At 41.9% G+C, this 26,621-nt stretch overlaps 1 protein-coding gene across 1 annotated transcript in view; it reads left to right on the top strand.

Moving 5' to 3' along the window:
- The window catches only part of LOC111658760 (polypeptide N-acetylgalactosaminyltransferase 18-like), a 136,566-nt gene that overhangs the window by 104,442 nt on the left and 5,503 nt on the right, over positions 1 to 26,621 (top strand). Inside the window, exons 9-10 of the mRNA XM_023411417.1 lie at positions 5,252 to 5,347; positions 15,822 to 15,986. Coding sequence (XP_023267185.1) covers positions 5,252 to 5,347; positions 15,822 to 15,986 — 261 coding nt within the window. The remainder of the gene's footprint in view (positions 1 to 5,251; positions 5,348 to 15,821; positions 15,987 to 26,621) is intronic.

The raw sequence follows: 26,621 nt of genomic DNA, 5'->3' as shown, positions 1-26,621 counted from the left end.
ACCTTTTCAAGCTACAACCTCAGCTTTTCCATCAATGCTGAGACTTTCTATTATTTTTTCATGTTTTATGTCAGTTTTTAAACAATATTTTCATTCAGGCTGCACTCATATTTAATACAAGAGGGAGGTATTAGGGTTTTTTTTTCGTTTGGGTTTTATTAAAATCGTCCTCTTGTGTGGCCATGTCCACATGTTCATTGTCCGTTTCCCATTTCCCACCAATAATGGAATTATATAGAAGCCAATCAACCATAAGCACTGAAATAGCACTGAAATACCATTAACTCCTCCTCATGACGAAACTTTTCCATTAAAACTCAACTTTTCCAAGTATTTCCATTAATGATTGCATCGCAGATCACAGCAGCGAGGGACTGAAAGGGTGAACCTTTTTATGCCACTTTAGACTTAGTTGACTTATCTTTTTATGCCATTTCTGCATGGCTATTCCCCTCTTCAGCTAACAGCTGTGGGAGGATTTTGCATAATTGAAAAATGACAGTAATCTGTTGAAAGCTGAGCAGAATTATCCAACCGCTCTGACTTGTCCTGCTGATAGAGGAAGAAAAATGAGCACTTCTCGGCTGAGTCCACTCACTAATTATTTAATCATTTCACTTTTGATTGTGATTTTTGATTGTGGTCTCATTTGAACGTTTTAGACATAACTACATGCAGATATCGTTTTCTGCATCGTCGTCTGGCTTCTGCGAAACTTGACTGCAGTCTGAGAATAATCATCGCACAGAACCTATTTCCTTCATGTTGAAAAGGTCTTATTCTCTGCATGACTTCAAGTCTGTCACTGAAGAAAAAAAACAAACAAAAAAAAGTTATGAATTGATGGATGAAAAGAGACGCGGTATGGTTCTGCTCAGACATTAGCAGCAGCAAATGAGTCTGTAGCTGGGAAAACAGCCTTCGTGCCACCTCTTGTGTTTGTTGTTCGATAAACACTTCAATCACAGCACGAGCCGGATGGTTTTATTTGTTGACACTACTGAGCATGTGCGGGGGCTCGGCTTTGAGTGCGTGAGATGAAAGCATTGCCACACTGACATCTGAGAGATGTAGATATGAAGTTTACATATTTGACAAAAACAAACTCTCACAGGAGATGGGAGTTGGGGAGAGTACAACAAGTGTTCTGGCGTGATACCATCTGTGGATGCTGTTTATACACTCATCTCTTATTTAACGTGAAACAAAAGCTGGAGAAATTCACCGCTCACACAAGGTAAATATTGAACCAGAGAAACGTATTTTTGATAACATTTGTCGAGCTGTTTCAAATGAAACACTGTCTCGCAGTATCATGAACTTGAACCATTCCACCAGTTTGACGTCAGGATTGTTTGATGTTTTCAGGCCTGTAGCTAAAAGCTCACGAATACTGAGGTGTCCCCGCTGTTAGCCGCAGCGCTGGATGTTTTGACAATGCATTCACCTTGCTGTTGTGCCCGTGAGCAAAACACTGAACCCCTAACAGTACCACAGCTGTTGCTTTGTTCAGAAGCTAAAGCTTGACTTCTCTATAAAATGTAGAAAGAGGAAAGAGAAATTCCCCTTGGGGGATCAATAAAGTATCATATTATTGAACCACTGTAATAAGCGTGACAGCAACATGAGATATTGTGAGATAGAAAGCTCAGCTCGGCCTCTAAATCGTGGAACAAGAATTGTACAGAAAAACCCCCACGGGACTGTATGTGATGTGACTGCAGAGGAGGAGAGGTGGTGGGATGCAGTGAGTGAACCGGGGCTGAGGTGGAGTCAGTGAAAAAGCAAGAGGGATGACTCGGCGCTCGGGTGAGACTAACTGTTCTGTAGATTGAGGGGAAAAAAGCTATCTGTATGTAAAAGAGATTAGAAGAAAATGGAGATCTGCCCTCCCATTCACTCATCATAAACTCCAAATATTGCCCCTTTGGGACTCAGATTAGTATGACTTAGCAACCAGCAAAGATGCAGCCAATTAGCATTTTCAGTCATCCTTTAAAAGGGAATGTTTGTATTTTGCTAAAGTTCGTGAGGAATGGCAGAGCGGACCGAGGCCCAGACCACAGACCTTGAATAGAGAAATAGGCATTTCTATTCAAATCACCTCTTTTTTAAAGGTCAGTTGAATGGCATACTTAGGATGGCAGCCACAGAATGTTTACAATGCTGTGGACGTAAAAGGTGTGGAACTTAACTGAGCATAACAGATCCTGGACATTTCAAAGGCAGCTATAACATTCCTGCAGTCGGACTGTGTCTGCTCCCAAGTTACTGTTCAAAACTAACCTCCAGTTCACTACAGCCACTATTAAAGCTGCATTAATTAATGTTTTTACCCTAACATTGAGAGGAATGACTAGCTGTGAAGTGAACTGAGTCACTCGTAATGACGAATCCAAAAAAGTAACATCCAGGTTTGAAACTCTACTGAGCGTTTTTGTTTTTTTAACGTTAGCAATATGCAGGACAGTTTCCTTGTTTGGAGTTCCTCTGTCTAGTAGTGATATAAAAAGATTATTGCAGCTTTAAACCACCAGACGAACTTCATTGCTTGATATAAATGACTTTTACCATAGCAGGGCTGTAGACTAACTTTCTACAGTGATTGCACTGGTGCATCTAACTTTTTCACTAGCATAAATTTTATATTGTGAACACAATTAAAACTACTTGGTTAGATTTAGGAAAAGTTCATTTCCGACTCTTCACTGCTTTGGTTCGCTGCTGCTTGGCACCGAAACGCTGCAGGGTGGAAGCCCATGCTGCCGGCCTCCCTCCCATCACGGCACAGGATGTGTTTCTAGAGACATTGTGCTTTTTTAACATTTTAATTCGGCTTGTCGACGGTCTAATAGCGAAAGGACTGTTCCCAACCTTTGGTTGCTATTTTCCTTTAAAATATGACTTCCTGACCTTTTCGTGTAAATATCTGAGGGACGAATGGCTAACTGAAGTAAGCTATATTGATTACGCTATGTTGATTAACATTTATTTGGCAATTATAATTCTCTGTGGAATACAGCCAAACTAAAGGACTAACCTGCAGGAAAAAAATGAAAGCACAGATGCTTTTCCCTTTTGAAGTATTACTCTGCAGCTGCCAAAAAGAGGTGAAGGTTAGTCTAAATTGTTTGTATGACTTTCTCCTGGCAAGCAGTAATTAGCCTGCAGTGGTCCCATTTGTCTTCACTTTAACCACTTAACTAGAGCTGTGTAGTGGACCACTCTGTCATAATTGAGTTATTAATAATGTAAAAGCAGAGAGGAAAGATAGAGGGGAGAAACATATTCACGGCAGGAGGCAGGGACAGAAAGACTTGTCTACATGTCTATATTTGAAGCGTAGCTAAACCAGTTTCAGAATATTGTGGAATAATCAGTGAGACTTTAACAACTCAAAAGTTTGTGCAGGGGTGAGGTAGCTTTTTACTGTAAAGTTGTTTTTATAAATAGCTGCACGGATGCATCTATCCATATACACTTCAGGAAATCACCAGTTCACTTACAGGAGTCCTCACTTCTAGAACCGAAACGGTCGATCCAAGAGAAATTAGTGTCTCTTTAGTAAAAATCCAAAGGGGTCCATTAATTGTCTTTACTTGATAAATTCTATTCTGGCTCCCAAAACAATTGAGAAAACGTGTACATAGAGCAAATATGTAAATGTGGATATTTTTGCAATAGGCTATTCAAGATGACAGCAGCAGCTGTCAGGCCCTCTCCAGTGGCCTCGGGGCAAAAGCAGCTCTTTCTCAGAAGTCAACCTCAAAGCTAGCAGGAGATTATCACACTTAAGCAGGTGATTTGAGGCTAGTGAGCGTAGAGAGTGGGCAACTTGCCCTCACAGGCTTATTCTGCCCCAGCTTAATCCATCTGAACACCTTTTTTTTTTCTTTTTTTTTTTTAGTTCAATAATTAACTCTGATCGGTGAATGTGAGTGAAACTTTGCTATTTAAAACAAAAAACTTAGAAAATATATACAAATATATTATATTTTTTACATACAAAAATACAAAATACCTTTGGTACTTAGATTAAAGCTGCATTAACCATTGTTTTCATTCTGAGAGGTAACTTGCACAAACCTCTCAACAAAAGTCATTTTAGCACTGTGGCTAATTAGCAATTAGCTTAACTCACGATTAGCAATCTGTAATCTGTCTGTGCATTAATTATGGATGTTATGCATAGCACTAGCTAAACTGGCTAAACAGTGGAAAACAGCTAGCTTGACTCTGTCCGAAGTGACCAACACCTCTAAAGCTTATTCTAACTCTCCTTAAACTACTAAATTTCTGTTTATTTATGAGTTAAACTAAAGAGATTAGCCAATTAGCTTTAGCACTTTAGTGTTGGTAGGCCTGTTTTTAGCAACTAGCATAGCTGTTTCCTCCTGCCTCCAGTCTTTAGCATAAGCTAAACACTACCTAACTCCAGCTCCCTACCTGAATACACTGAAGTTGATATTTTCATCTCACTCTCATAAAGAAAGTAAATCGGAGTATTTTAAAAAATGTTGAACTATTCCTTCAAAGATCTAGATAAAACATAGATGCTGTTGCTGCTCGTCTATAAAACGAAACAAAAAAAGGAAAACAGCAGTCGACAACATTAAAGTAAGGATGAGCTGCTTTTTCTCTCCCATGTTTTTGTGATGAAATTTATAAAAGGCCCAGCAGCTCTGACAGCCTGAAATTGCTTTAAACGAGGAGAGCAGTTTGTTTAATAATGCCACAAATTTGAAAAATCTGATGACCAAAGCTGAAGTTACATGCGTACGTTTTTCACTCTGATTGAAATCATTCCAGTCGATGATCTCGGGTCAGCTGTTTACATTGGAAGTGATTTAACACGATCTGGTGTTTACATGCACCAACGCATTTAATCGAAAACAGCTGTATGACGTGAAAAAGTGGAGAAATGCTCATCCTGACGCATTTAAGTCAAGACAGAAGGCGTATGCAGAAAGAAGGCATCCAGAAACTAATTAAATCGTTTACATGTAAAATGTTTTATTTTGATCGGTTTATGAAAAGCTTAAAAGCCTTTTTATTCTGATTGATTATAACTGATTATAATCAGAATATTAGGCTCCTCCTTTTTTTGTTTTTTTTGCATATGTTCTACCATCATTGGTCTTATGTTTGTTTGTTAAAATCTACATAGAGTTTATCATAATTACAGATAAAGTAAATAATCTTTTTACAATTTCTCTCCCCCACTTGCTTTTTCTCTCTCTCATTTCTTCAGTTGAAGAACAGTCTAAGAGACAACCTGTGTTTGGACCAGGGACCTGACACTGACAACATTCCCATCATGTATCTCTGTCATGGTTTGACACCGCAGGTCAGTGAACTCATTTTATTCTGTTCTATCTCTTCAAAGACAAGAAAAACCGAAACATACGCGGAAAGATCTTAGGAGATCATTGCAGAGATGGTTGAGTGGTGTCTCTTTAGTCTATAAACAACAAAAAGGCTTTGTAAGACTCAAATAGATAAAGTATATACAGTTTATTGTCACAGTTTTGAATATCTATCCACAAAAATTAAACTTGGATTTCTCTCAAGCGAGAATCCATCTTGCGAGGCTCCGAGCTGCCCACTTGTGGTTGAACCGCAGTGGTTCAGACCGATCAAGGTCCTGTGTATTATTGGCGGCTACGGGCATGTCTTAAGTGTGACTGCAGCGGCTCCTAAAAAGGTTAGCATAGATGCTGCTATAACTTCAGATGTATCAGAACTGGAGAGTATTCCTTCATCGAAAGAAGAGCAGAGAACAGAGAAGTTTTCGCTCCTCTCCCGACTGGCTTCGGCAAGAGTTTGATTTACCAACTGGCTCAGCGTGGAAGGATGCAGAATCTGATTGGTTGAATTTGGCGTGTGATAGATGGTGATAGACAGATGGTACATCAAATCACCTGGCAAGTGTTTTTTGAAAGCACCTGCCACTTTCCAACAGGTTTCCAACAACGCCTTCCCAGCGGGTTCTCTGTAACAAACCACATGGTGCATCAGGTTAAATATCAGGACATTATGAGCACCATTATTAAAGCTGCTTGAATAGATTTTTTGCTGTTGTTTATTTGTTTGTGAGTTTGCTTTTTTGCCCGCTTGGTAGCAGCAAAACAAGCTGGAAACACCACATTGACGTATTACTACCATGTTCATTTCTTTATGCATCCAGCAGACACAGAGCAACATTAGCTTCGTCTAGAGCTGATGAATGAAGGTCCAATATTCCCTCTGCCTTCAGCTCTGTTTTGGCCTCTATAAACTCCTGAGCGGAATATCTGGTTCTTTAGCTGCTAAATGCTTCACTATGTTCACCAGCTAGCTGCTAATTTACTCTTTCTGTTGGTTTATCAGAGCCTTTCGCCTGCTGATGGAATCAATATTGATAAACACAGAGTCCCACTTCATAGTTGGAGATAGTTATCTGTTCTACTGCAAGTGACTACTTTCCCGTTACACATTGTTATTTGATCCATTGTTTATGTAGGTTAGTGCAACTTTAAACATTCACTGTAAAATAGGACAAGTTAAAAAAAAAAAAAATTAGGAAACCTTATAGTGTAAGTATAAAAGTATAACTATTAGTTTTAGGTTATGTTGACTTTATATCCACTTGTTGTGTTTACTTAATTTTATCTAGTTGTTCCAACTTAAAAATGGCAACTAAAGTTCACTTGCCCTTTTTTCATTAAACAGAGTGATTTTTAGAAAATGTGGTGAGTTACTGTATAAAGGGGCATCACCCATGTTGAGCTACCTTAATTCACATAAAGAAGTCACTCGTTTGCTAATTAAAGCAGAGACCTAGAGGAAAATGTTAGCATAAGAACTATCACCATGCTATGATAATGCTGCTTTGTCATGTGGTAGTAAGAGTGAAACTTTCCAGCTCTGCAGCTGAACTATGTAAAAGTGGTGACTGAGGCCAATCAACAACTCCATCAGCCCTCTCCAGATTTAAGGTCTTTGAATTTAAGAGTCAGTAAAGGCTGCACTTACTTTCCCCCTGTAATGGAAGCACTGAAAAACACTTAAAACAGCATGGGAGCGTGACTGCGTATTTCCACTTCTCACCGCTGTGAAATGTTCTGTCGCTTGACAAAATTAAAAATTCAAATTATTTAACCGTGTGCATTATATCCTGGCTGCCATAAAGAGGTTTGCATAATCAGAACTGGACTCCACTACACACTGAGTCTGGCATTTAGAAGAGCTTTGTGAGGACACTCCAAGCTTCGCCTCCATTGTCGGTAAAGTTAATAGCTTTGACCGGAGCCTTGATGTCAGAAATATTCAACTTTCTATCTGGGTCAAACTCAGCAATATACAGCATCAGCTGCTGAAACAGCTGTGTTGGCGTTTCTATGTCTCTCCTGTCTTGTTGCCTTTCACCTATTCTCTCTCCTGGAGACAGCACCATCAGCAAGTGCTGATAAAGAAATGGATTCGTATTGGTAATTTTTTTTTTTTTTTTATCTCCCTCACTGTCTTCACACCGTCTGTCAACAGAAGCAATGGAGATGGGCAAAGCCACCGTTAACGGTCTTGAGCTTATTCCCTTCACAATAAAAAGCTTAATTCTGAATGTGCTAGTTTTGCTTAAATTGAAAAGTTTTCACACCCACAACATGAGTTTGGCCTCAGTCAAACAGGAAGATAGCAGGTTTGCAGAAGACCGCCCTCAGTCCCAGCCAACACTGCCAAAAGTGAGGCCTCAGGGTCAGTTTTATTCCACTCCTCTGGGACTCTGAATAATGCACCATTATTCATTTGGCCTATGTGAATCTGAGAGGTTGTCTCTTTAAAAAAAAAAAAAAAAAATCATATTTTAAGACACAAGCAAGTTCAAAGCTGAGCGTGCGCTTCTCCACTTAGTGTTAGTGAGCAAACATTTAGCTGCAACAGAGATATTTTGAGGCATTAAAGGCAGAGCAAATGAAGAGATAATTTGTTCACTCATATTTATGGAGGAATTTCGGCTTAGCAAAAATAAAAATGACTTCTAGCAAGCCATAATTTACCCACTGCACTGAAACATGTCTCTATAACCGGGATGTTTTGGGGGCTTTACTGGGATAAGTCAAGATAGTAGCAGAATATCATTACACAGCACAGAATCAGCAAGAGGGACTAATCACTTTATAGACTCCAGATATTTGGGCTTTTAGACTCAGAGGTGCATCTACATACATTGCACTGCGCATAAAATGAAACTGAAGTTATTATCTATCCTGTACTTGCTGCAGTAATCAACGAGGGATTAGCGAATCTTAATGGATAAATCCATAATCTTTGCTGTTAATGGACATTCACTCACATATTCACATATTAACGGTCACTCCTTGCATTAGCCTGATGAATTTTCAGGCCTCAGTGACACTGGAAAATAATAACGAACCTATTTCCAGCCATCGAGACTCGCCCGACTCATCTTAGACTTACTGGTGAATGCCAGAAAGATCCCATGTTTAGAGACATCAGCCTTAGGATGCAGAGCGAAAAACAGTAGGGGCCATTTCATAGCCAACATCAAAGACTCAAGTATTCCTCTGGTCTTCTATCATTGCTTTATCGCTTCTCATTCTTTATTCTTTATTCATGTGGAGTAGCTTTTGTAATGTAATTCCCCCAAGTCCTTCTTATTCCCCTTTCAGATCCTTTTATTCTGATTCATCCGATCCTTTAGATTACCTCTGAGTCCTCTTCCTTCTGAGCAGAATCACTTCATTCCAGTGTGTGTCCAACAGAATGAATGGATGTGGCTCTGAATACCTGATGAACCTGCTGAACCTCAACAATGCATAGCGTTCCTCAATTTCCTTTAGAGCCACTTGACACAGATGTAGGGATGCTGTGGAGGATGAGAGAAGGGAGAGCAAGACGGACAGATAGAGAGTCTTAACAAACAGAGAGAGAGAGAGAGAGATCACTGTAGGTACTCGTTCAGTTAAGCATTTCTTTACATATGCCAGTAAATGACGCTGGTTATCAACCTCGTATCATCTTCACATCACATCAGCTTTACTGTAAAGAAAAGCTAAAGGACCTGGTGTTGATTATAATGCGGGAGTCTGTGCCGGCGACAGTCAGAGGCGTATTGTTTTCAGGTTGTCCGTCCGTCCATCCGTCGCTCCATCCGTCTGTACGTACGTCTGTCCCATTGTCGTGGATCTCAGTAACCAAATCTCAGTCACATTTTGGGAGTCAAAGGTCAAAGGTTAAGGTCGTGGTGACTGAAACACAGTTTTGGCCTTGTGAATGCGATATCTCAGTAACGCCTTCAGGCAATTTCTTAAAATTTGACCATTATATCCACTATGACTGATCGACGAACTGCTTCGGTTTTGGTGGTAAAAAGTCAAAGATCAAGGTCACGGTGATCTCACAAAACTTGGATTTGGCCTTGTGAACGCAGCATCTCTGTAACACCTTGAGGGAATTTCTTAATCTTTGGTTCAAACATTCACAGGCGACAAATCATAGACGGGGAATACAAACTAATAACAGGAATGTCTGGAAAGCTTGAATAACAGGTGGCATGAAGACAATGCGGCAGCTGAAGAGGCCAGACTAAATATACACAGAAGACTGAGACCCAGGAGAACACAATAAACTAAGGCTAGAGGTAAAACAACCATAGACATTTAGCCAAGTCATTACAAAATAAAACAGGGAATAACTAAAAAGAGTCCGGGTGGGACGTCACAGTGGATGTTGATTCAGGTGCCAATTTCAAGCCAACGCAAGAAGTGTGGAAAACAATATCCATTCAACAGGATGATGAGTAATTCAAGTGGAAATTAAGCAGGTAATAGAAATCTGATCTCTGCCTCAATATTGGTGTAGCCTTGCTAAGAAGATTGGTTTTTGGCTGGATCAATAAAGTTTGAAAATTAGCCCTTGGAGGCTATTTACCGGGGCAGAATTCATGGCTGTTTGTGAAGGTCTCTTATTTCTATGTTTGTGAGGACACTCTTACTTCTTCAAGAGGCTATTTGAGGACTTACAGCTCAGGCATGTCATGCTAATATGCTGTTAAATATTAGTCATGGATTAAATGTAGTGATGGAGAGTTCTCGCAAACTGAGTGAAATAAATGTGCAAGTGGGTGCATTGGCGTGCCTGTGTATGTGTGTGGGTGGGTGCGTGGGTGTCTACACAGCAAAATTACCAGGATATTGAACTTGTAAGTTCAGGCAGGAATGAACAAGCTGTAGGAAATCTTGTAGCAGAATCTGATGTTTGTAAGAGGCTCGGAAATAAAATAAAAAAAACACAGCCAGGCCTTGATAAAGAGAAACCAAGTAGCAGAACAAGTCAAATCAAAGATTAAACTTTGAAACACAGCCTTGCCACTTGGGAAAAGAGAAAAAGCTTTCCTCCAACTGCGGCTTTTCTTACTAAAGAGACTTTAGAAGACATTGATTTATCATTTTCGGGGGAAGTTGGTGGTGTATTAATGATTAAAAATAGAGTAATTTCACCAGGGAGTCAGTTTGATACAAAGAAAACTCAAACCAATTACCAGACTTAAAGAACTTTTGACAAAGAGTGTGTGTGTGTTTGTGTGTGTGTGTGTGTGTGTGTGTGTGAGTGTGAGAGAGAGAGAGAGAGTTAGAGAAAAACATTCTGAACCTTCCTATGGGATCAAACGCAATCATCCTTTATGCAGAATCTTAAACTAGAATTGGTGTCACAAGTATAGAAGAGACTGTCGCTTAATTTTTGTCATTAATAGACGGCGGTTTTAAAATGGAGATATTGTCACGGTTGTCGTTGCACCAAAGTAATCAATTTTCAAAACTGCCGTGTCTGTAAACTTATTAAAACACTGACCAATCTGATCAGTGTACAACATGGTAGTGTGTGTGTGTGTGTGTGTGTGTGTGTGTGTGTGTGTGTGTGAGAGCTGCATATTAGTAGGAAGAGGAAAGTTTTTTCAGTCAGTTTGCTACCTGTACCTATAAATACCTTCTTTCCCGGAGTTAACCTCATTGTCTGCTCTCTCTCTCTTAAACTCTCCTCCTCTGCCTCTGTCTGCGCCACTCGTCTGGATGATCCTTTTCATTATGTACTGAGACAGCTTCGCCGCTGTTGTGTGTGTGTGTTTGTGCTGGTGTTGTGTGTGTTTGTGCGCTGTCTTCTCGCCACCAGAGCAGATGGCTGAGGGAAACACCAGTGATTAGCCTGGCTGACTACATATCTTGCTGTCAGTAAGAAGCTCACCAGGAGCCTCGCTTTTGAACAAAGTCACATTCATACCGGAACAAAAACTAGACATCCAAGTAGCAAACAAATGGGTCTGTCTGTCTAACTCAGCGCTTTAGGGGTCAACTGTGTCACTATTATTGAAGGCCAATTAAAAAATGAACAGAGAAAGTGATGGAGGTTTTGCAATGACCGTTTTTAAAATGAAATCAAGAAAATAAAACCGGCCTTTTAAAAACTTGCTGGATATATGATTGTCACAAGGTAAACAGCGTAATATGTCATTTGTCATTTCCTTCCAGAATGACACATAAAATGTTTTTTTTGCTCTGACACTTCTATCAGCAGGATGACAGAATTCATCTGTGCTTTCCAGAACTGTTACAAACCACTGTTGGAAAAATAAAAGTATTTTACGATCTGACAATACTGTGGTTAATGAGGCTATTTGTTTTCTCTGAAGGTGGTTTCTTGCCAGGAGAAGGTGGTGGTGACAAGAGCTTCAGCCATTGTTGTGTTTACAAGACAAGAGGTTTTAATACGCCCTCTGAGCAGCGCTACGTCTTCGAGGCAGATTGGAGGTTACAGTGAGACACTATTAGAAAGTGACTAGCTAGCTTGTTAGCGTGCTAACTTCAGTAGAAGAAAAGACGTCATAGAGACAAGAGTTAAGCTCTTAGTGAGTGAAGGAATGAGGTTTGATGCTGAACTGACAACGTTTCCTCTCGACTAGAACAGCTGTTAATGCTAACATAGGCTATGTAGCAATAGCAAAACTTACATGTAGCTCCTTTAAGGTTTGATTAGGTTTTTGGTTGGGATTAGGGTTAAACCATGGTTTGGGTTAAAATAACTACGATTAAAGCTGCCCCGCACAGTTTTCCTGCAAAAAAACTTTATTTTTTAGGTGCACCGTCAGGAGAGATAAACCAGACAAATGTTTGGGGCACCCAAGGGGAAAAGGGGGCCCTTCATATTGCATACATTTTGCAATGACAACAATAAACCCCCTTAAACCTCACATACCGACACTATACAATGCACTGTTATTGCCCCATAAACCCCACAAGTGGGGCCCCTGATGATGTGTGCCGTAACTGCCTGTGAGGCATTCAGGGAACACTTGTGAATTGTAGCATTCTTCAATGTGCTTCTTTGCCTGGGGCCCCTCAGAGTGTGGGATCGCTACTGTTTTTACAGTACGGATGAACATGGATTGTGTGTATCCTTGAAATATCAAAACGTGTTGAATGCATGACCATCCTTATGAAACATTTGTCAGTTACATTTAAAATTTTTAAAACCTGCATAATTTACATGCTTTCTAACATTTCTCTTCTTCCCTGACTTTGTTGGCACAAAGCGGCATATCCTGGTATATTAACACTACCTGCGAATCCCTGGAATCAAAACTGCGATATGTCAGTGTTATCAGCACTCTCTCTCACTCTCTGTATCACACCCACACACAACCACCCACATGCTCCCTCTCACACACCCTGAGTGTTCTCTGAGTTGCTTATAGAAATGTAGCAATAAATAAATCCTCATTTATGTCCAGGTCGTGATTTTGTGCGTTCCTTCAAAGCAGACACAGAGATCCCAGAGTTTACTACTCCTGATTATACGACTCATTAATTTGGTTTGTCTGTTTATCCTCAGTTGGAGGTGGTGCCCCAATTTTCAACAAGTGCAAATTTAAATTCAAGTGTAGTGGTTCCTACTTAATTACTATGGCTGTTAGACAGCTTTGTCTCTTGAACATAAACACACATTAATGGGCGCTTGTTGAAACGACTGATGATCCCATTTTTCATGGGATGACAGTTATGGCAACCTCCTGACCTTTCAACTCACACCACCTTCAGGCCAAATTTTCCACTTGTGCAGAAGAAATGTCGAAATCTAACAGGCAGAATGCCAATGCAATTTTCTGACTCATCCATAAGGAGAATCTTCAAAGGCTTTCTGAACAGCAAGCTTGTCAATATCTTGTTTATTAGAATGTAATGAATGCTGCAGCTTTTAGGAGCCTCTGATCGTAGTTGTACTGTCAGTACCGGCTTTTACGTAAACAAGACTGATGCTCCATTAACGAACCCCTCTCAACTTGAGCATTAGTCATGCAGCATCTGCCTGGTGTTGACAGTGAACAACGTTTGACTTTACATCTAATTATATGACATATATAAGATCACCAAAGTGCAACTTTTTAGATTTTGCTGAGATCAAAATGTCATCTGCTGAAAGGTGACATTAAAACCCAGAAAATCAAGGCAGCTTACAGCCTTTCTTTTGTCCACACTTGTTAATGTGTACATCTGTCAGGGGAGATTGCTGTCCGTCTAGCGCGACACTGTGCTAATCCTTCTATTAGAGGTTTTAAGAAGCCGTGACAGGAGAGGAGATAGCATTAAGCCCTCTGTTGGGAGCTGAGCACCAATCTATTGACAGATGCAAGCTTAATCACTCGTATTAACGCACATGCACATACACAGAAAAAACAGATTGCTCACTCAGTAGCGTTTGCACATACTCGACGCACTCTAACACTCAATGCACACGCATGCACACGTCAGCCTCTGGTGTTGTCTGTCTTGAGGTGTTTTTAAACAGCAGCTTAAAAGCTCTGCGGCTGCTTCACAGTGCGATAATGGCTCCTATCTAAAAATGTCCTGTTCCTGCAAGGCGGTCATCATTCTCATCAATTACCTCCTCAGAGCTTCCACACACTCCTGTGGAAAATCACACACTCTCTGAGTCGGAGCACACAGCCAGCGTTTCCATTTGTTGTGAGCAGTGCTGCTTCTTGTGCTTATTCTCCTGTTACGCCTTGATCTCAACTTTTTTATGCTTGTTTTGATTTCATTTCGACCTTGATCGTCCTCATTTACTTTGCTCGTGTCAGGTTTTCTGTGATTCTTTGTCTCATCTTTTTCCTTTTCCGTCAGACTCTGGAAAATGTATGTCTCACTTTACGGTTTGAATTTTCAAACTACTTAAGGTGTGTTTGATTCACCTCACTAGGCATTTTTTTGTAGGCTTCAAAACTGGGCCAACATTTGCATTCATTACCATGTGTTTTGTTTTTTTGTTGTTTTTTGTTGTTGTTTTCAGGTATGCAAAGTTTCCTCAGCTAATATTTAGCCAGAATCTACTGTTCCATCCCTAACCTCTCTCTCTCCCTCCTTCATCTCTCGCATCTGAACATTTCCTCCTCCGTTTCTTCTTACCTTCTGTTTTCCACTTTAATTAGATCAGTTACAGGGAGCCTGTTTATTTCTCACAACACAATAAGTGAGAATGTTGTGTAGAGAAATCGGCAAATTTTGCAATTGAGGTGAAAGAAAGTACAACCAACATTCAAAAAACAGTCTAATGACCAAAACCCACGTTGAATATATATAGACTATAGCATGGCATTTGCAAAGGTGCATTATTATGAAATGTAGAAGCATCTGTCTCAGTTTTGGGACTGTATATTTTGCCCAAGATACTTGAGTAGTAGTATAGTAGTAAAAAAAATGTAGTTTTAACTGATGGTGCTAAATCAAGCAGTCAGGCCGTCAGTGTTGGGGTGTCCCTTAATACCGGTCAGTCATGCCTAGCTGAGTATTGTTGCTGACCATGTGCATCCCTTTAACAGTTTATAACAGTTTACCATCTTCTAATATCTACTTCCAGCATGATAATGTCACAAAGTAAAAGTCATCTCAAACTGGTTTCATGAACGTGACAGTGAGTTCAGTTTGCAGTCACTGGATCTGAATCCAGTTGAACCCCCCTGTGATGTGGTAGAACAGGAGATTGGCAGCATGAATGTGCAGCTGACAAATCTGCAGAAATGATGTGATGCAGTCATGTCAACACGGAGCAGAATCTCAAAGGAAAGTTTCCAACATCTCGTGGAATCCATGACATGAAGAACTGAGGCTGTTTGAGAGCACAGGGAGGAACCACTCAGTATTAGTATGGTGTTCCTAATAAAGTGTTCAGTGAGTGCAGTATAAATGTACTATATAAAATACTACATGGTAAAATAAAATATACTGTGCAGTACAGATAATACAAAAATTAAAAATTAAAAGATATCCAACTGCAAGTAGAAAAGGGGATGAAGTGGAGGTTGAATATTAATAATATTATAATATTGTAGGAGAAACATAAACGTTTTAGGCGCTCAAAAGCTCCAGAGAAGTGTGTACGGCAGGAATAAATGTAGCAAAAGTGATGCGTTTTAAACCAAAAACATAGTAGTGTGGACGTAGCCGGCATGTATATATAAAATCACACACTGGGGCAACAGCATTATGCTGGCTTCGTTTGGTTCAGTGAAAACGAGCAGAGCTGGCATAACGAGGGCGTCTTCTTAACGGCAGTTTAAAACAGGCTAAAATCGCAGCATGATTTTGTGAAATGAACGACACAGATTGAAGAGGATGACAGGAGCAGACTAATCATTACCACGTAATGTTGGTGTTCCACAGCTGAGGAAGAAACAGGGTTACTCAGGCTGAATGGAGATGCTCAGAGCCCTTCATTACACCTGTGTGAAAAGTCCTCTCTCCTGAGCCCCTGTCTTTTGTCTCTCCCAGCAGAACGTGTACTACACCAGCTCCCAGCAGCTTCACCTTGGGGTGCTGAGTCCCACGATCGACGACGACGATAACAAGTGTCTGGTGGACGTGAACAGCAGACCCAGGCTTCTGGAGTGCAGCTACGCAGCAACCAAGCACATGAAGCTCACCTGGTCGTTCGCTCAGGTAAAACCACGGTTGCAGACGCACTGTTGCAGCCAGACGCTAAATACAAACGAAAGACGTAACAAACTCCAGCTGTGTCCATGTTTTTCCCCATTTCAGGTTCTCCGTATAAACGTACGCAGCCTTTGATCTCGTTAGTTTGTTAATTGACATTCTGTATGTTGCTGCAGCCTCCTGCAGTCTCTTGTCTTTTAGTGTGGCTTTTTTTTTAGTAAGTGAGTGGGCTTCATACCTCTTCCTCTCCGCTTTATTTCTGACCGTAACAGGCACCTCTTCTGGTTTTGTTAAAGCAAAGATCATTCTTCCATTATTATATGCGATAGGCATTTTAACAGCACATTTACTTGGGTTGGATAATTAGCTTTCACACATCCATAGTTTCTGACTTTTAACAACCCTCTGTCTCATTTTTAATCTTCACACTTTTAATGTTGCCTTAAATGTGACAGATAAGTAGAGGGAGCTGTATAATTAGTATAAAGAAGACACTACTGTATTCATGCCCCTGGCATCTCTGGTCTGTGCGTGCGTACGTGCGCTCTTCTCTGTGTGTGTTTGTGTGTGTGCTGTTTTTGTTCGAGACATCAGACTGAAAAAGGAGCTTATTTAAATATTAAATATAAATAACATTCAAGCCCATTCCTCTCCCTCAGAGAACAATACTTCCCCATATTTCAACTCTCCAGTTTCTGTAGCTACTGGCCACACCGGCAGGGGAATCTGCCTCTAATTAGCACCAGCCAGAATCAGAAATCTCACATCTAGCTTATGTCAGAAGTCAAAGGGATGAAACCCATTAGGCACATCTCACAAAAGAGAACTCCACTTTCTTCGTCAAAAAGTTTGGTAGAGAAGTCACTTAAGGCCTGAGATTAAACCTACAGGCTTTTCTAACAGAGAAAATGAAATGTTAGTTTATGACAGGTTGGAGGAGGAAGGCAGTGTGAATTAAATATGGTAAGTTTAACATTTGATCACATTTCTTCTGTCAACAGCTGAGACTTTCCTCTGGTAAAAAAACGAGCCCATAGGTTCGTTTGTGCAGCAGGTTGTTATGACCCATAGTTACGTTTTGTTGCTAGGCGACATCTAGTGGCTGTAGTAATTATGACAGGAGCAAAGGGAAGAAGTTTAGTGATGCAGTATAAAGAGAAGAAGGAGGTTGGGGTAGAGGGATGAGTCAACAAAACCAGGAGTTTATGGTGACTTTTTTATCCATGACCGTTTGGACAACCTTAAACACTTTGTTATTATTGTAACCATGACAACAAAAATGGTCTAATCATAAGGAAATAGGCTACTTATTTCAACTCGAACCGTGACCTTTTCCTGAACCTAACCAAGCCATGACCATTTATGATTGTAAGCATGGCAACGAAGGTCTGGCAACTCCGCACATTTATTGTTGTAACCATGGCAACCAAGGTCCGCTATGCCTGTCGCCGTAGGGGAGCTACTGTATTTCAGGACGGGTCGTGTCAGAGGGTGGGAACAAATGACCTACTGTATGTGGCTGTTCAGGTTGGAGGACTCAACAGTGTTATCGTCAACCCTGTTACTGGCCTTTCAACAAGGTACACTAATGTAGATTAGCCCTTATTGACGATTAGGCTAATTTCTCTGTTTAACTAACAAGATTATTTTGAATTTTAATTTAATGCCAAAGAAATAGTTGTAAACACGACATTAACTGCAGCAGAGACTGTGCTCAGAGGGCTGTTGTTAGCCTGCAGTGGGAGGGTGATGGTTTGCTAACCAGACACCACTGGTAGCCAACTAAATTTGTCCAAACACAATCGATTATGTGGATCAATAAAGAGAAAAAAACATCAGATTTAGTCAAAAGCAGCAGAAATTCTTCCCGAGATTTCTGACTGGCTGTTTGTATTCTGCATGCGTTTCTGATCTTTAGCACTGAAGACTGTAGGTTTAGGAGCCAGCACACAGCTCCATGGTTCTCTGTGCAGAAATAAATAGATGGAGGAAGCAGGAGGAGGCAGGAAGGAAGAAATGCAGGTAGATAAACAGTAGACAAAGATAAAAGGTGTAGAGATGCAGGCTGAAGGAAGAAAAGAGATGAGAGCGAGAGAAAGTGCAGGGTGAGAGTATGAGAGGGAGGAGTGAAGAGAGAGGCAGCTTTCAGAGGCAGAGGCAGCGCTGGAGAGAGGTGAAGCGAACAAGAAGAGAGACAGAGGGAGGCAGCGTTTTCTGTGAAGTGGGCAGTCAGTATTTGTGAATTATTGATAAGGAGATCTTTTACAATATTGAACTGAGCTTGACCCTGAGGGAACGGGTATCAATAGAGAGAAAGAGAGGGAGGAAGGAAGAGTGAAAGAGGAGAAGAGAGAGAGAGAGAGGGAGGAAAAATTTGCCTCACAAAAATCTCCCAGAGAGCGGGGTGGTATAGAGTTTTGCGGTAAAGTCGAATTTTCTTACATCAGCTTTTTATTTTATTGGTCTGCTTTTATTTGTGCCTTTATAGACGCGACTTTGTCTTAAGTCGGTCCAATACAAAGTCTTATTTTGCAAATGCTGGGCCACTGTTCCCTAGATTGACCAGAGAATACAAGACAAAAGTCTGAGTCTATTGCTGATGCGACTAAAGTTGAGACATCAAGAGAAACAGCAGGTCCCTCGTATTGATGTACTGCACGAATCCAAACTGAGAAGGGAAGAGCAGCACTGAAAATAACTACTTATATAAATGTAGCTGTCTTATTAAATGTAGCTTGCATGCTTACTGCACTGTACTGTTATATTTGACTGTTTTTCCCCCCATGCATCATTTAGACAATCACGCATTTCTAGTGCAGGACAGATGATATTAGTCCCACACTATCGATCAGTGATACCAGTGTAGCTTCACTGATGTTATTATGATTCTAAGCAATAACTTGTAACAAGCTGCTACTTTCTAAGAGGATGTAAATACTGCAAATAGCAGCTCATGTTTTCTTTACTCTCCACAAATGCAGCTGTGGCTTTAGTCAATAGCATTTTAGAAACTTTGAATTTGAAGGTTGTATCTGAGTTTACTGTCAAATTGGAGTTAATGATATATTTATGGACTGCAAATATTACTTTGTGCTTGTATGGTGTAACATGAAAAAAAAAAAACTTTGGGGGTTTAAATATTTAGATAGGACATAACTGTTTTGACAGCTGCTGTATCAAATCTTTGAAGTCGCATTCTCTGCAGAATAAACCTCATATTTCCAGCCTTCCAGCTGTTAGAGGTATTTTACAAGATTGTTTTCTCCCTGAGCAGTTGAATAAAACACAGAGAGCGCAGGTGTATTACTAAATGTTATTCTGTAAAGTTTTAAATCCAAAACTTATACCATGAGTAGTTATACCAGCTAGAAGAGATGGCCACATTTAGTTCCAGCAGCCGGGAATATACAGGCTGGGATATACAGTAATTAATGTGTGGAGACAGCTGTTGAAGGCGGAGCTTAAAGTAGATGAGGTGATTCAAAAGAAGACATCACAATAGTGCTTTTAGTCGACTATGTTCATGTCTGGGAAGATTCTCAGTCACCCAGGTCATGGCATCTGTAAGAGCTTTACAAACACAACGGGACTTTGTTTGAGGTTCTTGAAGTCGATGCAGCCGCCATCCGAACGGCTCCTTCACTCCTAACTGATTGAAGTAGAACTAGAAGAATCCTGCGCCTGGAGGCAGAGCCCGGGGCTTCGGCCTTATTTGGTCTTTGTTGGCGGCAGGAGAGGCAGAACGAGGTGGAGGACTTCTGAGGTTAAAGGGCGAGATGTGGGCCACGGCACAAAAAAAAAAAAACAAGAGAAGAAGAAAGCTTGTGTGTGTGGTGTGTCTGACTTATATTTAATATGTGTGTGCATGTGGGTTATATGAGGCAGCAGTGGTGGAGTAGTGTTTAGGTTCAGCTGGTGGGGGGGCTGCTGGTAGTTTGGCCAGCTGTAGCATGAATGACAGGAGGGTGAGGATGTTAGTTTTGCTTCCTTTCTAGTTTTCTGGAGAGCAGGGATGTTTGATGCTGTCCTCCGGTATTTCAGTGCTATTGCTTGATGTCTTTGTCCGACAGTTTGGATGGTCTGTTACGGTGTGTGTGTGTGTGTGTGTGTGTGTGTGTATGTGTGTGTGTGGAATGATTACTGACGTAAGATGGGAGTGTGTGTGCCAGTTTCAGTGCTTTATTTGGGTTTGCAGGCATTGCAGTGAACTGACTGGTGGGGAGTTCCAGGCGTTTAACCCTCCCGCGGGGTCACGTGGGTCACGGTGTGGGTGGGTGTTAAGCTGCCTGGGAGGTCGATCTCAAGACTGCACTGTAAGTGGCAGATAAGTGATGTCACAGCCCACCTCCTCTGTTCAGTGATGGTCCGGTTTGACGTAGATGGCTTCTTTTACTCCTCTTTGTCAATGGTCGAATTTACCACCAATCCACGGTCAGGCTTGTCCAGTAATCAGAAAGTCGGTGGTTTGATCCCCGGCTTCTCCAGTCGGCTCGTCGAAGTGTCCTTGGGCAAGACGCTGAACCCCAAATTTCCTCTGATGGCACGACTCCGTCAGTGTATTAGTGTGTATCGGTGTGATGCATGAATGTGTGTGTGAATGTCAGCTGTTGGTATTTTGTAAAGCGCTCTGAGTGGTTGCTGATTGTAGAAAAGAGCTACATACTGTAAGTGCAGTCAATCCACTACCATTTAACTGTTTCTGCTGATGATGAAACGACAGAATAACGTAACAGCTCTGGAAGATGAATGACACGCGTAATACAGAGAAATCATGACACGAGAAATCTTGTAATTAAAAACAGGAAAAATGTACTGTAATGTTGATGAACCCTGCTGCCCTGTCATGCTTGTTTGCTGCACAAATTGCATTTACATAAGCATTTCACGCTCGGTGCTCCAGTGTGCTAAGTTCTTTGTCTTCACGCTGTGCTTTTACTCACCACATCCTTTGAGGTGAATGTCTTGGTGATTGAGCATCTGGCTGACAGAATGGCCTGGCTTGCCAGCCAAACCCAGCTGATTTGCTGTCTGATGGCTCTCTGGCTGACTTGCTGTCTGACCAACTGATTAACTGGTGTTCCCGCCTTAATAGCAGGGAATCAATATTGCGGCCCAGCTCTGCACTCTGCAGAATGACAGGCGGCCTCACTGCTGAATTGAGGACAAGGTGTTGGAGAAATGCCAAATATTTGTCTGCGTGAGTATATATATACGTATATATATATATATATATATATACACGTTATGTTCATACGTGTGTGTGTGTGTGTAAGTGTGTAAAGGATTGTGGGAATGTCCCTGTGTTTCTCTATGTTCTAATTCAGCTTCAGTTTACTTAGTGTGAGCTGTGCACTCGAGGGGCAGAGCGCAGACTTTTAAGTACACTTACAGGAAGTCACTGGAGAGGTCACACACTTAGACAAAGCCAGCTGACTGGTTTCCATTGTAAGAGGCAAGAAATATCACTGCGATTACTTTAATGGATCTTTAGTCTACCTCTGCTACACAGTATACAGTAAGAGCCATCAGTGCACTGCACTTACATATCGCTCTTTTCTAGTCTTATTGACCATTCAAAGCACTTTACACTGCATGCCACATTCAGCCACTCACACCTTCACAGCACTTTTTCTATATATACTGAATTTCTCTACCACACACACATCCCCACACACACACACACACACACACTCAGACACTCACACACACCGATGATACATTGGGAACAGTTTTGGGATTCAGTATCTTGCCTAAGGTGCACTATGATGGCTTCCTCATGCTATAATGTCCCATTAACAGACTGCTGATTCTAGCAGCAAAAATTATGAAGCATCAGTCATTTTGTCCACTGCAGCAATACACGGCTGCAATGACCTTAAAGGTTCAGTAAATGAGATTTTAAACAACAATGTAGCAGCAAAAAGCTATTTTCTATGTAAAGACACAGTGGAGTAATGGCGTCCTGAGCAGAAAACGAAGTCACACCCCCTCGTGTGAGTCGCGAGTCCCTCCCCGTTAAACCATTGGCCCTCGTCACGTTTCTAAACACACAGGGACCGCCCACACTCATGACGGCACAGTGCAACGTTCAGGTGAAAGCAACCGTCCACGATTTTCCTGAGACGAATCCTAAGACGGTGTCCAACAAAGAAAGAGATAAGACCAGAGCAGAGGCGGCGGGACCGGCCACGGGAACCACCGGCTCAAATCCCGGTCGACTGGCAGACTGTCAAAACATCCATAAAGTGTTTACCAGCGCCATCAGAGTCTTTACTGGCCCTTTACCGTGGTTCAACTGGTGGATAATTAGAAATGAAATGGGATTTAACTGGATTCCTAACACAGCGAGGTACAACACAACAGCGTTGCCATTCGTCCCACAACGTCAGCTCTCCCTTTGACACAGACGGCGATCCGGCTTCCTCTGCTGTCGGCATCAAGGCGGAACAACAATGTCCCCCGTTTGTGTTTTGTACCTTTTCTACAGAGCGCTGACGTGGAATATAAAAGGTGCAAGGAGACGAGCGTCCCCTTATTCTGCTGCTCAGTGTTTCAGAGCAGCAGTGTACAACGTGTGGTTGGATGCAGGGTTCTCATCGCTGTTGATGGCCATCACTCCAGGAGGTCTTTGAAGATCTGGCTTGTTCTGTGGAGAAGATCCAACCTGACAGACAAACCCTGCATGCTCTTTCAACCGACTTCCCCCTGCAGGGGAAACACTCCTTCACACAGCAAGTTTAATTTAATTAGATTGATCACAAAAGATGACATACTTTCAGAATCTGTCAGACATAGCTGAGCAGAGGAGGATGATTAATCGATGAAGGGGAGGGGAGGGTGGCAGTGATCACCAAACTCTATCTATATACACTGACGTGAGGAAAAGCAGATAGATAACTGCATGGACCAGACCTCAAGTCTTGATATCACTTACACCTGCAGTATCAGTGTTGTATGTTTGTTTTTCAGGCCACATGAAGGCGTCGCAACAAACTGAACACAACACTAATAAAACATACTGAAGTCAGTATTTGACACACTGACCTGAACTGACATCCAAGTTGATGTTATTTTCCAGGCTCTAAAATTTCTAAAGCACACCTCAAGGTTGATACTGTCACTGTAAGTTTCTAAATCAATTAAGCATCTTGGTTATGAAACAGTTGCTATCAGTAAAGTCAGCAACAAAATCATTTTCCTGATTGGTTTTCAGAAACACCATTTACTAATGTGGAGTGTCCACAGACACAGACGAGGAGAAGACGTAAGTACAAAGATGCAAATGCTAAAACATCATCAACAACTATGCAACAGACCACGACACAATTAATAATGAAGGATAATAAATAGGCAATTTCAGTCGTTGACACCCCAATTAGATAGACCTTTTCAAATAGGTATGAAAAGATAATTTAGTGGGTGATTGGGTTCACATGAAAGCACTTTTTATAAAGACTTAAGGTCTGTGAAGGGGGTTCAGCAGGTGGATCATTAGAAGTCGAGAGGGATTTAACACAGCATGGTAGTATTTCACTGATTAGCCCGAGATCAATGTCAGTGACGGTTAACGGTTGTAAGTCCAATATGTGAATCTCAGACAGATTCCCTGATTCCACAGATCCCGCCATATTCATGAAGAGGACCCCTCATTACACCGGCTCTGCTCCTTTACTATGAACCAAACAAAGGCGGCGTTATGCTGCCCCCGTGTGTGACTTCAGACGGCGTGCTGACGCCCCAGCGGTGACACGTGTATTGCAACAGTGTCGCCATCCGTCACGCAAGGCCAGCCCTCCCTTTTACACACTGTATATAAACCCTCTAAGCACTTTATTAGGAACACCTACTGTATACATTTCACTTATTCATGCAGTTATCCAATCAGCCAATCATGTGGCAGCAGATACAGGCCGGGAGCTTCAGTTAACATTCACATCACATATCAAAATATTAGTGTTTTGATATAGCATCGGTAGCAGTAGCAGAAACTGGTGATCTCCTGGGAGTCTCACACACGACTGTCTCTAGAGCTTTTACTCAAAAACAAAAAACACGATGAGAGAGGTCACAGGAGGCGGCGAGCAGAGACGCATCTCACACAATGAACAACACTTCCAACACTGAGGTGCGTGGGCTACAACGACAGAAGACCACATCTGGTTTCACTCCTGTCAGCCAGGAACAGGAATCTGAGGAAAAACGTAGCCTGGTCTGATGAATCTGGATTTGTGCTGAATTTGACGTCGGCATCCACGGACTCAACCTGCCTTGTGTCGACAGTCCGGGCTGGAGGTGGTGGTGTCACGGTGCGGGGGAATGTTTCCTTGGCACACTTTGAGTTCCTTAATAACAATCCTTATGAACCATGTTACAAAGCAAGAGTCGTTTCATAAACATTGACAGTGAGTTGAGTGAACTTCATACATGTCATGTGTGAGTGTGTCACCAGAGTGTGCACACTTTGTTCCATAAAGCGGATACACCTACACATGCCAGACATGTCACAATAGTAGAAGTAGCTAAACAAAGGCAGGCTGATTCAGTGAAGATACTTCCAAGGCGGATAGATGAGTGGATAACCAGGCAGCTGAGAAGAAAGTAAAACAGGCAGGAAGAGACAACCGGCGTCTTCACTCAAGGGAACATGACCGAGAACAGAAGCAGACGATGTGACAAAGGGCCGGTATGAATAGTGAAAGGCTGATTGGTGAACACGTGGAAGGCTGGGGAGAGATCAGGTGACTGCCGGGCGATGAGAAGTGGGAACAGGTGTTTGTAGGGGCAGGGCAGAGAGGTCGATAGGAAGCAGGAGAAAAGTATGTGCACATCTGGTGGGTGAAGGTAGGTTTAGGCAGATGAGTGGAGGAACATGACCTGGAAGCAGTGGAAAAAGGGCGGAGGGGGAACGGAGGGGCAGAATCGTGACAGGACGGCCAATGTGTGGACAAACTGCTCTGTGCAGAGAGGCAGCTGTGCACACAGACAAGCAAGCTGGGAGAATTGATTTATTTTCAGTGAGCCGAAAGCTTCAAAGAGAAGAGAAGAGAGCGACTGTGTTACTGTTCTACACAGGTCTTCTCTTTTTAATTGTATTGGTAGTGTAGTCAGCTATTCTCATACAGAATGCAGAGGTCTGTGGTGCACGCGGGTCTCAGGCTCCAACTGAAAATCCTTCCTGTGTGTGTGTGTGTGTGTGTGTCTGTGTGTGTGTGTGTGTCTGTGTGTGTGTGTGTCTGTGTGCGGTTGTGGAAGATGTAAAGAGTATTGATTTTTAAAACTAAACAGCCTTCCTAAAGCACACGACCAGTTTGACACAAATAGATTTGGTCTGCTCTTTCCAGGGCTCAGGCTCATTACAACATATTACTGTTGTTTCCACGAAACTAAGGACCCAGTTTAGGTTCCAGCCTAGTTAGAGAAACTAAAACACACACACACACACACAGACAGAGGGAGAGAAGAGGGAGAGAGAGAGAGAGAGAGAAATCAGCAGTATTGCCAAAAAGATCTGAATACCAATGGATGAAATATTGCCAGTGTACAGTGAATCAGAAAGTATTCAGACCCCTACACTTGTTTCACATTTTGTTCTGTTGCAGCCTCGTTAAAATTCTTTTTTTTTCCCCTCATCAGTTTTCTCTCAATATCCCATGATGACAAAGCAAAAACATAATTTTAGAAGTGTATTCAAATGTATTAAAGAGGAGAAACTGAAGTATCACATTGACATAAGTATTCAGACCTTTTACTCAGCTGTGATAACAGCCTCGAGTCTTCTTGGGTACGACATGACGAGCTTTGAACACCTGGATTTGGGGATTTTCTGCCATTCTTCTCCGCAGATCCTCTCAAGCTCTGTACGGTTGGATGGGAACCGTCGGTGGACAGACATTTCCTTCCAGGTCTCTCCAGAGATGTTCAATTGGGTTCAAATCAGGGCTCTGGCTGAGCCACTTAGGGACATTCACTGAGTTGTCCCTGAACCTCTCCTGTGTTGTCTTGGCTGTGTGGTAATGGTCATTGTCCTGTGGCGCAGTCTGAGGTCCTGAGCTCTCTGGATCATTAAGGATATCTCTGTATCTTGCTCCATTCAGCTTTCCCTCAACTCTGACCAGTCTCCCTGTCCCTGCTGCTGAAAAACAAACCCCACAGCCTGACGCTGCCGTTACCGTGCTTCACTGCTGGGATGATATTGGACAGATGGTGACCGGTGCCTGGTTTCCTCCAGACATGACGCTTATAATTGCATCCAAACAGTTCAATCTTGGTTTCATCAGAGTGTCAGAGAGTCCTTTAGGTGCTTCTTTGCAAACTCCAAGCGGCTTTTTATGTGTCCTTCAGTGAGGACTGCTCAGTTTGGCTGGATGACCAGATGTAGTAAGAGTCCTGGTTGTTCCAAACGTCTTCCGTTTCAGAATGATGGAGACCACTGTGCTGTTGGGAACCTTCAGTGCAGCAGATTTTTTTACTTGCAGCCTTCCTCTGATCTGTGCCTCGACTCGGTCTTGTCTCTGAGCTCTGCAGGCAGCTCCTTCCACCTGATGGTTTGCTTTTTGCTCTGATATGCACTGTCAGCTGTGTATTTTCTTTCTAGATAAGTGGCCATGGTGTCTCAGTATCTGTAAAAGGATTCAGCGGAGG

The sequence above is a fragment of the Seriola lalandi genome, unplaced genomic scaffold (assembly GCF_002814215.2).
Source record: "Seriola lalandi dorsalis isolate HSWRI2012SDOR001 ecotype SW California unplaced genomic scaffold, Sedor1 jcf7180002054465, whole genome shotgun sequence".
Classification (NCBI taxonomy): domain Eukaryota; kingdom Metazoa; phylum Chordata; class Actinopteri; order Carangiformes; family Carangidae; genus Seriola; species Seriola lalandi.
This window is presented reverse-complemented; position numbering and strand designations above follow the sequence as displayed.